Genomic DNA, 14,959 nt, shown 5'->3' with positions numbered 1-14,959 from the left:
GCAGCCCAGGGCCGGGGCCGCGCGCCCAGCCTGAGCCCGCCCCGCCGCCGAGCGTCACGGAACCTGCTTGAAATGCAGCCGAGGAGCCGGGGCGGGCGGCGGCGGCGGCGGCGGCGGCGGGGGCAGCGGCAGCCCCGGCGCCGCGGCAAGAACTCGGAGGGCTGAAGCGCGGCGGCGGCGGCAGCGACTCGGGGTGTGCGGGGGCGCGGCGGCCGGAGCCCGGGGCCCGCCATGGGCCGCCCCGAATGGGGCGCGCTCCGGCCGCTGGCGCTGCTGCTGCTGCTGCTGCTGCGACTCCAGCATCTTGCGGCGGCGGCGGATCCACTGCACGGGAGCCAAGGTGCGTGCGGCCGGTCCCGGGCCAGGCTCTGCGCCGCCGTGGCCGCCAACAAAGCGCGGCCCGGCGGCCAGGGAGCGGGTGCACCAGGGCCACCCAGCCCGGGGTTGGCAGAGGCGCCCGGGTAGGATAGGCTTCGCTGGACGCATTTATCTTTTCATTTGTCCCCCGCCCCCGCGGCTCCCTGCGTTGTGGGCTCTGCCCTCCGCACCTGCTCTTGGGGGATGGGCGCAGTGGGGACCCGGCGGGCCGGGAACTTTGGGGGATGGGGAGTAGTCATTGATGGTTTGGGGTGAGCTATACGATTCTTGTCGTTGACTCGCGCTCCGTGGCGGCGTTGAGCGGAGCCGGGAGACTTCCCCGCCTGACAATGCGTTTCCGGGGACCCCTGCACGCTGCCGAGCAAGAGGGGCTGCGAGCAAGAGGGGCAGGTGCCCGCAGCGCCAGGGGCATGGGTCTCGGCGTGTTTGGGGGCTCCCCGTAGGATGTGTCTGCGTGGATCCTTGACTATGGGCCGAGCGTGCGGGCGAGTGTGACTGAATGGAGGGTACGCCTAAGTTGTTTGACACCGACTGTGTGTGCCCGGCCTCGTCGTGCCACAGCACTGCCTGCCATCCCGGGACCCCTCCTCCCCTCCTTGCGGATCGAGGGTGCCCGAGGTCCCCGGGGCTGTTGCATCGCCCCCTTTCCGTCACCGCAGGAGACCCTGCCCGCTGCCTGGACTGCAGGGTCCGAGGTCCATCTCACGCCCCGTCTCCCCGCGCAGGGCTGGCCAAGGAATGCGAGGAGGACCAGTTCCGGTGCCAGAACGGGCGCTGCATCCCCTCTGTGTGGAGATGCGACGAGGACGATGACTGCTCGGACAACAGCGACGAGGACGACTGCCGTGAGTGGCCGATGGGGGAGGGAGCGACGGTGGGGGACGCCATACTTAGTGCGCACGTGGCTCAGCTGCCGCCCAGCCACCTGCGTGGACCTCACCCCAGCAGCCGGGCACCGCCTCCCTGGGGCGGTGTGCTGAGCCGTCCCGCTGGGAGCTGGGCTGCGGGCCGGCCCTCGTGGGGTCGGGGGCGGAGCCCGGGGCGCAGGGGCCCTGGAGGAGGGCACGCCACACCCGGTGGCTGAGCCAGAACTGTGTGCGAGGACGCGACTGTCCCTGCGCGGGTCCGGCTTCCTACGAACCGGCCTCCAGGGCTCCAGCCTCGGCTCCACGGAACGCGCGGCTTTTTCAAAGTTCCGCACAGCTCCAGGCCTAGCCGGGCTCCTTTACTTGCTCGTTTCTTCTTCTTCTTCTTTTTTTGAATGAATGGGCTCCCCAGGGCCCCTGATTGGCTGGGCGAGGACCACCCCATAGGCCCCCGTGGCCTGAGTGGCCAATCGTGGTGAGGAAGGGTGCGTGGTTTTCGGGGCGCAGTGGGCGCAGGGGCCTTGCCCTGGCCCCGCCTTGGCCACACCCCTACGCTTATCCCGCGGGTAGTAGTTGCAGACGGACTGGAGCTAAAGCCCGCTGGTTTTCTGCCTAGTCACGGGAAGCCCTTTTGTGTTACCCTCGTTAGCCGACCTGGATCTCCAGTCAGACCGACTGGGGCATGAGTCATGGTCTAACCACACAACCAATGGGTCTGGGCTGCCTGTCACTACTTAGCCACTTAAGCCGAGACAGGGTTGAATCATATGTGCGCCTTTATTCCAATAATACGGGCAGCATGGGTGAGCAGCAGGTCATCCACAAAAATCTGCTCTCCCCTTCCCAGAGCCAGCTGCTTATATTGGGTAGGAGGCAAAGATTATGTGGGAGAGAAAGAATTCCAGGCATGGGAAAGGAGGCAGGGTATAATGGTTACAGGTTATAGGCAATGCGGGCTGGGGTGGGGGGGGTGGGGGTGTCTCCAGGCACCTCGGGGGACAGGCAATAGGGCCTAGGGGCTGCAAAGGGCAGGTGCCTCCAGGACTAGATTGCTTCAGCCAGGAGGTTGTAAATCTTTCCATAATAGTAGGCAGTTCTCGGGAAAGAAGGATGGACTGCATTCCGATGTTGGCTCCCATGTCCCAGGGTAAGCAACTCTCAGCCATGTTAGAGTGTGCTTCCTCCAATTAGAACAGAACCATCACGGTTAACAGAACATGACTAATATTTCTTATAATTGTAGCTAGTCCCCAATATTCTATTTCTGCCCCTAACAGTGGGGCAGACCAGGAAGGAGGGAGCCAGGAGGAAGAGTCTGTTTCCTGGGAGGGACCCGAGGATCCCGAGGCTGCATGTGCACCCCGGCTGTGTTGGTTGCAGGTGATCTTTTCTGAGTTTGGTGTTTGTACACCGGGGGCAACTGCTTTGGAAGTTCTTTCTTGGGGTGCACTGGGTTCCAGATGTCTGTGGGACCAGAAGCAAGTTAGCAGGCAGTTGCCACGGTGGAGTGTAGTTCCAGGAACAGAAAAACAGGATTTTTAGAAACAGAATCAGGTGGCCATTCATTCTGTTACTGGGCGCCTACTGTGGGCAGGCACTCGGGCACTTGGAGAGCAGGCCCACCCCACTGGCCAGGGGAACAGGACCTGCGGGAGGAGAGCGATGGGTGGACAGACCCTTATCTCCACAGGGTGGCAGGGGTGGGGTGGGGTGGGGGTGGGGGGGGGTGGGGGGGTGGGGGGGTAGAGGGAACACCTGGACAGGCACCATCTGTTGAGGCCCCAAGGTTTTATTTTGTTTTTTAAATCCTCACCGGAGAACATGTTCATTGATTTTTAGAGAGAGGGGCTGGGGGGTGAGGAGAGAGAAACATCAATGTGAGAGAGGAATATCAATCGGTTGCCTCCCTAACTCGCCCCAACCGGAGATAGAACCTGCAATCTAGGTATGTGTGCTGACGGGGAATCGAACCCATGGCTTTCTGGTGTGTGGAATGACACTACAACCTACTGAGCACACCGGCCAGGGCAAGGTTTTTGTTTGTTTGTTTGTTTTTAAACTGGGTTTGCCAGTCAGCCACTGGGTTCGTTTTCTCAGAGTTGGCTCTGTGACTAGGGCACATCTTTTCCTCCTGCCTCAGTTTCCTTACCTGAACACTTGGGGTAATGATTCCTGCTCTGTTTTTTGTTTTGTTTTGTTTTTTAATATTTTTTAAAATTGGTTTCAGAGAGGAAGGGAGAGGGAGAAAGAGATAGAAACATCCATGATGAGAGAGTCATTTCTCCCCTGCATGGCCCCCACAGGGGATCGAGCCCACAACCTGGGCATATGCCCTGACCGGGAATCGAACAGTGACCTCCTGGTTCAGAGGTCGACTGAGCCACGCCAGCTGGGCTCCTGCTCTGGTTTTGAGGACCAGTTCTAGTAATGTAATTGGAAGTAATGAGACTAACTCGCTGACCATTAGCTGTGTGCCAACTACTATGGCTGTGCTTATATAAACTCCTTTCATCTTCCGAACAGTCCTAGTTTACAGACTATACAGACACAGGCGCTGAGAGAGGAAGTTACTTGCCCCACAGCTATTGGGTTACCAAGTAGGAGCTTGAATTTAGGCATCTGACTCCAGGGTCCTTAGACTAATCGTGACTCGACCATTACGCAGTGCTATTGAAGTTATGAATATGGCTGAGCTGGGGTAAAATACTATGAGTCTCATTGTGGGGAGTTGTTCTCTGTGGTCCCATTACAGCAGGAGTGCTGAGGATGAGGGAAGGAAATGAAAACTACATTTCTGACCGTGGCCAGGTGGCTCAGTTGGTTGGAGCATCCTCCTGAACAAAAAGTTTTGGTTTCAATTCCCCATCAGGGCACATACAAAGGCTTTGGGTTCAACCCTTGGGTTGAGGCGGGTATGGGAGGCAACCAATCGATGTTTCTCTCTCTCCCTTCCTCTTTCTCTCTAAAATAAATCAATAAAAGCATATCCTCCATTGAGGATTTAAAAAAAAAAACAACCTGAATAGCCCTGGCCCAGTGTAGGTTGAGCATTGTCCCATGAACCGAAAGGTGGCCAGTTTGATTCCCAGTCAGGCCACATGCCCAGATTGCAGGTTCTGTCCCATCAGTATACAACAGGAGGCAACCAATGGATGTTTCTCACATCAAAGTTCATCTCTCTCCCTCTCCCTTGCTCTCTCTCTAAAATCAATTAAAGCAAACAAACAAACAAATAAACAAAAAAAACCCCTGTATTTCTGGTCTAGTTATACCTTATCTCCCTGATTCTTTATAATAGCAATCTTCCGAGAGTGGCTGTGAAGAGCAGACCTTTTTCTTATCCTGTTTGTAGGTAAAGGTCTGGCTCAGAGAAGTTGAGTGACTTGCCCAAGATCACACAGCAGACAAAGACAGAACTTGGTCAAGATGTCCACCTGCCTCCCAGCTCTGGGGCACTATTTGCTGGGGGTGGGGAGTGGGTGTGGAAGGATCTAGGAAGGTGACCCAGGTTTTTGAAAGTCATACTCTGAGTGTTGAGCCTGTTGCTTTTCATATGTATGCGAGGCTCTGGGCAAGATGAGTGTGAAGTAGTGGGTGGCTGGGTGGCCCCAGATGGGACCAGGGGAGATCTGATGGCCAATCTGGGTTCCTGGTTTCATCCTGAAATAGATGGGGTGGCGTCATAGGCAGAGAGTGAAGAAAAACAAATGACATTGATATCTTGCAGTGGAAGAAGGGTTGGGGGCTTGGCTGTTAGTACCAAGTATCAGTTCCACACTCTTGTCTTCTCTGAGTTTGTGTCCTCCTTATCTGCTGAATGGGGGTAGCTGTTCCTCCATCATAGGTTATACGTGTGAAAAATGTTCACGCAGGGCTGGCAAAGAGAAGGGAATGGATGACTGTTCACACCTCCAAGACCTTTAGAAAGGGGCCCCTAGGAGCCACAAAAAGCAACCTTGAAGAAAGGGGGTGGGTCCAATTGTTCACAACTGATCTTTCCTCACTTCTTCCTTCCTCACCTGGGGATTTCCCCCTCATTCTGGGCCACCTGCCCAAACTGCATTTCTTTGAACTATCCTCCCCTCAAGGCTGTTGGCTTCCCCCTGAGCAGCCTCCCTGCCTTATAAACGACACCTTTCTTTGGCACATCCACCCTTCCACTCCATGACAGCGGCCCCACCTTTGTACCCTTTGACCTGCAAAATGGGTGTTGCAGTTTGTAAATGAAGTCTGTGAGAGGCAAAAGGAGTTCAAGCTCCCAGAGGGCCAGAATGCAGCCTGTGAATACCAAACACTGATGGAGGCTGGGGAAGCACAGGAAGGCTTCCTGGAGGAGGAGACAGATAGACCAGGCCTTGAAAGATGGTAACTAATACCATTCCTCTAGAGCAGTGGTGCTCAACCTTCCTAATGCCGTGACCCTTTAGTACAGTTCTTCATGTTGTGGTGACCCTCAACCATAAAATTATTTTCGTTGCTACTTCATAACTGTAATTTTGCTACTGTTATGAATCGTAATGTAAATATCTGATATGTAGGATGGTCTTAGGCGACCCCTGTGAAAGGGTCGTTCGACCCCTAAAGGGGTCGCGACCCACAGATTGAGAACTGCTGCCCTAGAGCTTACCATTTAACAATAGGTAGTACAGTCCCCATATTATAGAGGAGGAAACTGGGGTCAGAGAGGTGAAATTACTCTCCCAAAGTCTCGTCGGGGTTGGAGGCAGCACTCAAACCAAGGCCTTCTATATCCTCGTCCTTGGCCACGGCAGGTGGGACTCGGCCCTCTGGAGATACGGGACAGAGCTGGCGGGCTGGGGAGAGGAAAGGCTCCCAGAGCGTCAGTTCCCAGCTCAAAGGCCTTCAAAGTGTAGGAAGGGGCTGGAAGCTGGAAGGCCAGGCCCCAGGAAGCCCAGGGGTGGCCCAGCCAGGGGAAGTTGGGTGGGTCCCTGGCTGTGGACGTGGGTCACGTAGGCCAGCTGGCCCCTTGGCCTGTTTCCTGTTGCTCTGTAGTGTCTGGGGGCAGACATGGGGGCTCTGGGCTCTGGCCAGCCCTTTGCTCCCAGAGTAACAACAACAGCGAACGCTTACTGAGCACTTGCTGTGGACCGGGCATTGTGCTGAGATTCTAAGTGCATCGCCTCATGCTTCTGGGTTCTATAAAATGGGCAACTCTATGAAGTACCTGCGTTATTCCCATTTTACAAAGGCACGAAGGAGTTAAGTAACCAGTCCCAGCGTGTATGGTTTTTAAGCGAAATTGCCGTGGTGTGAATGCAGGCACCCAACTATGGAACCTGTGCTGTCGCGAGCACTATCCGGTGGCCTCGGGCAAGTCCTTCCGGGCCTGCTTCCCCATCGTGAGATGACACCCACCCCCTCTCCTCCTCCAGCTCTGGGAAGAACATGTGTTTCTCTGTGTGGATGGGCTGAGGGGCTGGGTGTATGGGGGGCCGGTTTTGTGCTCAGATCCCTCTACCTTGCTCTGTCTCCTTCAGGCTGCCTTGTTCTCCCAGCCCCCATCACCCCTCCATCCCAGGTCTAATAAAGAGCAGCCACAGCGAGTTCTCCCATGGCTGAGAGTTCATTAGCTGGGCAAGGCCCGGCTGCAGGAGCGCTGAGGCCTGCTGGGAAGCAGCCTCGTAAATAATTAAAACTCCGCCACAGTTCCCAGCTGGGGCTGCGGCCTCCATCTGCCCTTCAGGGTGCCGCCTGGCCGTGGCCCCATTCTCACACCCCTGACACCAGGCCCAGCTGCATCTCCTTTTTGGATGGAGTCATCTGACAGATAGCGCTGCTTCTCTCTGAACCTCTGTTTCCTCATCTGACCAGGCAACTCCTCCATTCAGGGTCCTTCTGAGGCCTGTTGTCCACATCTCTAGCCCATTCCTGTCTCGTCCTATGAGCCTGTGACACCATACTGTGACTTTTTTCTCACTCTTGCTTTCCTACTGCTTCTCACCTCCAGGTCTTTGCACATGCCATTCTGTCTGCCTCGAATCCTCTTTCCGCTCCCTCACCTAGCTAACTTCTGGTTGTCACCTTAGAAGATTCATCTTGGGTGTCACCTCCTCAGGGAAGCCCTCCCTGCTGCCCTCTCTCCCCAAGGCTGAGATACAGGAGTCAGAGAGAGGGACTTCGGGGCCTGTGTTTTAACGACAGCTCAGTGGGGCCCTGAATCAGACACGCCTGGCTTTCTATGCTGCTGAGCGAGCTTGCGTGTGCTAACAGTCTCTCCCTCCCAGAGACGGTGTGAGGATTCCTTGAGAGAATGTGTCTGGTCAGCACTAGGTAGATGCTCATTGAATGGCAATGAGAATGATTGTTCTTGGAGGGAGGGTTTTCCCTGAAGTCTCTAGGTACCTGCTTCCCAGGCGTCTGAAGGCTCCTGCCGCTGGGGCTTGCCTCAGCCAGTGGGTTGTCCAGCCACAGGGGAGGTTGCCCCGAGGCCATTCAGTCTTGGACCGGGAAGGGAGAAAGGTATCCGGGGAGGGGCTGAGGGAAGAAATGGGTCAAACAGGCCTGGTTGGTTTCAGCAGGGGCAGAGGATGGCTTCCCTTGGTCCGTGCTTGTCCCAGGGCTGGTTTCTGTCCTGTCTGGCCTGCGCTCCTTTCTTCCTGGCTGTGCTCAGAAGCGGAAAGCCCAGCACCCCCAGGGCTCTGCCCAGCAGGCGAACTGGGAGCTTCTCTAGCCCCCGGCTTCAGAAGGTGGCTGGACCCAGTCTCAGAACTAGGGTGTCCTGGGCAGGACTCCAGTCAGAACAGTGTGCTCCCACCTCCTACACCCTGCAGCACCCACCACACCCCTGCCCTCCCTCTTCCCTCTGGATCAGAGAACAAGGAGTTCCCAGGTCACAGGCTTGTGCCACAGAAAGGGCTTCGGGGGACTGCAGGTGCCCGCCCTGGATTGCTGGGAACTCATCCAAAGTCATGATGTTAGTTGTAATAGTTAATGTTTGCTGCTAGGGGCTTTCTCATACCAGACCCCCTTGACAGGGCCCGGAAGCTCCAAAGCTCACTTGTCCCGGGCAGTTTGGCTGCTCAGTGGCGGGACTGGGCCAAGCCTGTCTGGTGGCAAAGCCTGGCGCAGGTGAAAGGAAGAGACACACATTCCACATCCACACATCCTGGTCACAGCAGTGCGAGTGGCACATGGGACGAGCTGTGGCCCTTCCTTTCCAGGCGCTCCAGGTGTCCCCCTTAGCCAGCCCCCACCAGGGGCTCCCTCTGAGCAGCTCTGGCCCCTGCATGCCCGCAAGCATTTTAAATCACCAGCCTCGCTCACCCTGCCTCTCCCAAGCTGCTGTATGTCACGGACCCAGGCATAACCTCGCAGCCAGAGTGGCTCAGAAGGGACGACCGTGAGCTCCCCATCCACTGCATCCAGTCTGACCTCTGCATCCCTAGCAGGGCTTCGCCCCGATGCCTGCAAACTGGCCGCTTTGGGGATGCAGAACCCAGCATACTATCAGGTCCCTCAGAATGCCCTCTGGTGACTGAGAGGGCCAACCTGCAAGCCAGAGCCATGGGGCTTCCAGGCCACACAGTTCCCAGGACCCCTCACGGCCCCACACACCTGCCCCTTGGAACACGGCAGGACAGACAGCCCACAGCCTCTCTGGGAGTCCACGGGAGTGGTCATGTGGCCACTCAAGTTGCCACAGGGGACTGTCGGCCAGTCATGCTGGAGACTATTTCAGATCTAGCCCTCTCACCTGTTAGGCCACAGGATGGCCTTTTCCAGCTTGTGCCCAAAGCCGTCCTGGGAGGCAGGTGGTGCAGGAGCTCATTATTACCCCATTTTCCTGATGAGGACATTGAGGCCCAGGGAGGGCCCGGGGCTCGCCAAGGGCCACACGGCTAATTATTGGTCGTGCTGGAGCGGAGGCTCACTTCCGTTTATTTTATTTATGTATTTTTCCAGTGGAAGTAACTTGATGATTATAAGGGTAATTTCATGCTTGTCATTACACACACACACACACACACACACACACACACACAGACAATACAGAAAAGCAAAAAGGACGCTAACAGTCACCCCTGGTTACACCGCACGGAAGCAGCATACCCTCCAGAGGTTTTCCTCCGCATGTGAGTGGTTATATGAACACATTTATTTTTTAAGCAAAAATAAGGATGTGCTGTGCCAATTCTTCTCTCCCCATGTAGACGTACGTGTCTTTCCGCGCGTCAATAACAGAAGATTTGTATCATTGTTTTAAAGGACTGGGTAGCGTTTTGTTGCATGAATCATTCCATTTAATGCTACCGTCTCCTACTGATAGACGTGTGTTTAGCTGGTTCTGTTTTTCCTATTCCACGCAGTGCTGGGACCAACATCCTTGAACTACATCTTTGTGCGTTTATCTGATTCTTTCCTTAAGATAAATTCTTACCAGAGGGATTGCTGAATGTGTGCATTTCTATGAGAAAGCCACATCGCTCTCTTTCAAGGAGACTGTTTTCCAGTCTCACACCAGCACCTAATGCCCCAGCCGGTGGCCGGCCCACAGGACTTCCTTCTTCCTTGAGCACAGGGCCACCTTGTCCCGGGTTCACAGGACAGACAAAGTAACCAGATCTCATCTGCACAAAACAAAGCAAAGAGAAAGGACAATTGTGTTCTGGCCCCAAGGACTTCCTACCCCCACTGAAGAAAATAAAAGGGAACAAACTTGGTCTTCGTTCCTAAGATATTCGTAGAATCCATGCCCTCGCAGCATTTTGCCATGTTCTGTCTCTACCCCCGCTTGACCCTGGGCCAGCGGTTCTCCCTCTCTGAACTTCATTTCCCCTTCGCCCACTGGTCCTTGCTCTACCTCCATTGCCACCAGCACTCTGAGCATATTTCTCCTCCCAGGAGCTGGGCTCAGGGCCAGTCCAGGCCTGGGGGCGGGACACCCGTGGCCCTCACGCTCCTTACAGCCTGGTGAGGATTGGCAGGAACGTGGGCTGGCTTGGTGGGTGGATTCTGGGCAGGCAGATATGAAGGGTAGCTGGACTTCCTAGGGTCCACTTCCGGAACTCAGCCCTTAGGCCCAGTTTCATTGGGCCATGTCCCTTCTGCCTTCTTCCTGTGCCGTGATTGGGCTGGATGCAGTAGAGTGATGGAGAAAAACGGAGTCAGGTCCTTCAGCCCCGGGACGGGCTCGCCGGGACCCTGGTGAAGGTCGTAGATTCTGAGCCTTAGATCCTCGGTCTGTGGAGTGGGATAATGAGCCCAGCTGTGAAGGTGCGCAGGCTGGCGCAAAGCATTCTGCCCAGATCCTGGTCCTGAAAACGAGCATCCTCGTTCCCCCTCCCAAGCCTGTGACCCCTGCACAGGGAACAGCTGACTAGAAGGGCCGGCAGCAGCTTCCCTCCTCCTCCTCCACCACCAAGGACACAACAGAGGGCAGCTGCTGAAGTAGCAGGAAAGATGTAGGTCAACTGGCCAGCGGGGAGGACCGGGCTGCCTGGAGCACAGCCGCTTCTCCGGTTGGGAGGGACTCTAGGAACCATCCGATCTGCACTGGGAGCCCCAGGGCGGCTGCTCCCCGGGTGGCCTGGGGCAGCGAGTTAAGCAGAGGGAGCCAAGGAGAACTGGCTAACCTGCCAGGCCTGGCACGGTGCGTGATCCAGGAGGGGCCGTGGTTCACCAATGGGTCCAAATTAACATCAGAGAGTTGGCAGCTGATAAGAGGCAGGAAGGCCCCATCAGGCCCAGGTTAAGCTGCTCGCGTGAATAGCTGGAGACCAAGGCTGGGCTTTCCTGGTGGCCGGAATCCAAGGACATTCAGGCCAGTGCTCCCCTCTCCCTCTCCACTTCCTGGACCCCGAGCTGCCATCTGCTGCCCACCTCCCCTCAGAGCCCTCTCAGCCATGTGCCCCCGCTCATGCGCATGTGCACTGGGTGTGCGTGCTCGAGGAGGGGTGCACCACGAGGGAGGTGACTTATGGATACACAGAGGCGGCAGGGCCAAGGACGTCCTTCCTCCTCCCACACAGGCCGAGGCGGCCCAGCCAAGCCCAAGCCAAAGCCCCCCACTGGCTGTTTGTGGTGGGGAATTATTTGTAGCTGGAGAGGCGCCAGCAATCTCTGTTCCCAGCCTGCCCCCCACCATGCAGCCGCTCCCCACCGAGCCTCAGCCTGAGCCCACTGTCCAGCCCCCACCTAGCGGGCTGAGGTTGATACTATCGCCGTGGCCCAGACCACCGGCCCACCTCTGCTTCATCTCTACCCGTCTTAGGGTCTCTACGCATGGGCTGCCAGGCACCTCCAGGCCTCTTTTGACCCAATTCTCTGGGATTCTTTCATTTTTCCCTGAGAGCCAGGGTATTCACAGGAGTTCCCCCCAGCCAGGCCCCAGGTGGGGGTGGGGTATAAGGAGCTGCCCCTGTTCCCTGAGGCCAGGAGACCCCGGAGCAGGGAGCAGGGAGCAGGGACTGTGAAGTACAGCCCCTCACACGGGGACATGGCTAAACACGCACACAGAGCCAGAACCCACTCTTTATTACTACATTCACTCTGGAGTTCCGCCTGTTGTTTTTTTTTTTGCTGAGTTTGACCAGGCCAGCAGAGCAAACTTTTTATCAGCTGTGTTTGTGACTCCTTAGTCTCCCTCCCCTGTCCACCCGTCACCCGCAGGCCACAACTGGCTGTTTCCCAAGGGAGCAGAGGGGGCAGGGACCAGCCGGACCTGGGTTCCCAGTGCCAGGGGAGTGGAGTCCACTATCATCTGCATCCTAGCTGGGGGCCGGGGGCAAGTCCCTTGATCCTGACCCCCAGATGTGGGTAGTAAGTAATTTCTGGCCCATATAAACCGTGTCGGGTCCCACAGGGTCAGTCAGTTCTTCCTTCACTGGGACCTGGGCCACACCAGGGCCCAGAAGTCTGCCAGCCTGTGGGTGCAGCCCTGGCCCCTGTGCCACTGCTCTCCCAGACCTCTCGCCGCCCTCTCCTTGGCTTTGGGCCCTCCCACACTTGCATTCTGGGCGGAGTTCTCCCCCTTCCCTGTGTGGGTTCACTGAACCCTGTTGCCATTCTCACCCACACCCTTGGCTCTCAGCCCCACCAGGGGCCAGGTAGCCTCACCTTGTCCCTGAGCATGTCTCTGCCCCTCGTTGGGCTTCAGTCTCCTCACCTGTACGGGGAAGGGGTTAGGATTGGACCAGGAGTTTGAATCACTTTGGGCAGCATTTGAAATTCAGATTCCCTGGCCCCTGTCGACGTCTGACTCCAAACCTCTGTTAACTGTGCAACCAGGAGGGAGCCATAGACGTGAAGACACCCCCCGCCCCCCCCCCCCCCCCCCCGCCTGCCAAGCCCCCTCAGGCCCCCTGCCTCTGGCTGCTCCTGCGTAGGTCACCTCATCCAAGAGAGGCCTCCCTGTGACACAGATAACAGCCAGGCCTCTGACAGGACTGCCTGGGGTCCAGTCCATACTTCACTATTTCCGAGCTGTGTGACCCGGGGCAAGTTGCTTCACCTCTCTGAGCTCTTGCCTCATCTGTAAGCTGGAGCCATCAACACCGAACCCTCAAGGTGACTGGAGGACTATGTGAGTTAATTTCCAAAAGGCACGGGGAGCAGTGCCTGGCCCATGGTCAGTGCTCAAGTCAGGGTTAGCCTTCTGTGAGCCCTCATTTCCTGTCTGTTCTTCAGGAATTCCCTCCCTTGCCATGCTTCTTCCCTGCTGGGTAGAATGGGAGGGGCTGGGGCCCCAAAAGGCTCCTTTGTCTCCCCTTCCTCCCTGCGGCCCCGGCCATAACTTACTGTCCTAGTTTAATTAGGAAGAGCCCTTCCAGAGACCTCATTAGGAAAAGAGCCCAGAGCCTCCGGGACCTCCAGAAGGGGTGGGTGCAGGAGGAGGTTGCACTGTGCCTGCCCCTGCCCAGCCCTTGGCCCCGTGCTCGCTCACTGACGGGACGATACAGATCTGTGACATGGAGCATGGGCAGCCAGTGCCTCCATCCTCTGTCCCCTGTCCTGCTCCGGCCTTGCCCCCTGGATGGGGTTGGGGAAAGTTGAGAGAGGAGGTTTTTCTCTGATTCTGCCCATGGTCCCCAGCCTGGCAAGAACAGGCCTTGGGGAACGTGTGCTGAGTGAATGAATGAGGGAGCTATGGCTCTTGGGGCTGGAGCCGCAGCCTCATTTCGCCCAAGCAGCCTCCCCACTCCCATCCCAGGGCAGGAATTCCCCCAGCAGCCCCAGGGCGGGGGGGTGTGGAGGGGTTTCCAACTTCTGCTTGAATACCTCCAGGGACAGGGAACTCACTAATTGACCAGATAGCCCCTTCTGTCCCTGGACAGCTCTTCCTGTAGAAAATCTGTCTTCCTTTCTATCCTGGATCTGCCTCCTATGCCCCTCTGGTCCCAGCTCTGTTTCTGGGGCCTCTGCTCACAAAGACTGCCTTCAGCCCAAGCCTGCGTAGGGTCCCCTTCCAGCCTGTGACAACTGACATGCTGTGTGACCTCAGGTGAGGCCCCTCCTCTCTCCACGGCTTCTCGGGGCCTGGGGACTGCACTCTCGGGCTCTGCAAACGCTGGCTGTCCCTGTAACCCACCTGTGGGGAAATGGAGGGTGAAGACGGATGTGTCGCACCTTGAGGTAAAGGTGACACCTCTACAGACAGCGTGGTCTCCTGGTCAGCAGGGTGGCACTGCCCCGACCCTATGATGACCGGCACACAGGCACTGGGGCTGAGGATGGACCTCTCCTGCCTCTGAGGTCCACAGCATGGACCTCACCCCGGCCTTGGGAGTTGTCACAGCCCCACTCTCCCTCACCTGCAATAGCCACCAAGTCCTTAGATTCTTCTCCTGCCACCTGCCAGTCCGAGCCCTTTCCCCACTCACTGCAGCCTCCCTGGCGGCTGCAGCAGCCCTGCCCACGCCCCACTCTGCAGCCGAGTGCAGGGTTTTGTTCTGTCCTGGCTCAGCATCGCCCTTTCACAGGCAGTTCCCCTCTGCCTGAGGCCCTGGCTCTGCTTGTCTGACCCTGCTTTACCTCCAGAGTCATTTCCAGGAACCTTCCCCACAGGTGAGTCAGGGCCTCCTCCGGGCTGCGACCCTGTGTTTCCCTCATCTCCGTCCTTGCCATTCTGCCCTGGAATGGTCTGGTTAAGAGTCTGGAGTTCACCCTGGCTGGGGTGACTCAGTTGGAAAGGCACCGAAAGGTTGCTGGTTCAATTCCCGGTCAGGATACATGCCTGGGTTGCAGGCTCGATTCCCAGTAGGGGGCCTGCAGGAGGCAGCTGATCAACGATTCTCTCCCATTGATAGTTCTATCTTTCTCTTCCTCTCCCTTCCTCTCTCTCTAAAAAAATAAATTAAAACATATTTTTTAAAAGTTTGGGGTCACACCAGATCCCAGACCTCAGGAGACCTGGCCAGGGAAGGAGGGTGGAGGGGAAGGAGGAGGGATGGGGTCTCTCTGGCCCAGCCCATGCCCAGTGCCCCTCCCACTCACCCCATCCTGTGTTCCCGCACCTCGTGCTGTGTGTGCCTGGACATGGGTGTTTCTGTGGGTCCCACGGAAGCATCTGGTGTGGACTGGAGCCTTTGAGTCCGCGCTCCAATGTTCACTGGAGGCCTGCTCTGCGCCAGTGCCCTGCCGGGACCTGGGGAGGACCCATAGATGGAAGAGCAGGCCTGTCTTCTGAGCCAGGGCCGCCTCACTCAGTGTGTGACCTTGGGCAACGGGTGTCCCTTCTCTGAGCCTCAGGCTTCCTT

The 14,959-nt window shown here is 57.1% G+C and overlaps 1 protein-coding gene across 6 annotated transcripts in view; it reads left to right on the top strand.

The window, feature by feature from the left end:
* Positions 1 to 231: 231 nt before the first annotated feature.
* LRP8 (LDL receptor related protein 8) overlaps positions 232 to 14,959 on the top strand; it is a 74,182-nt gene continuing 59,454 nt past the window's right edge. For all 6 annotated transcript variants that reach the window (XM_070405163.1, XM_070405162.1, XM_070405160.1 and 3 more), the window contains exons 1-2: positions 232 to 340; positions 1,104 to 1,223. In XM_070405163.1, coding sequence (XP_070261264.1) covers positions 232 to 340; positions 1,104 to 1,223 — 229 coding nt within the window. The remainder of the gene's footprint in view (positions 341 to 1,103; positions 1,224 to 14,959) is intronic.

The sequence above is a fragment of the Myotis yumanensis genome, unplaced genomic scaffold (assembly GCF_028538775.1).
Source record: "Myotis yumanensis isolate MYYU_CA2020_CCGP unplaced genomic scaffold, mMyoYum1.0.hap1 SCAF_2, whole genome shotgun sequence".
Taxonomy (NCBI): Eukaryota; Metazoa; Chordata; class Mammalia; order Chiroptera; family Vespertilionidae; genus Myotis; species Myotis yumanensis.
This window is presented reverse-complemented; position numbering and strand designations above follow the sequence as displayed.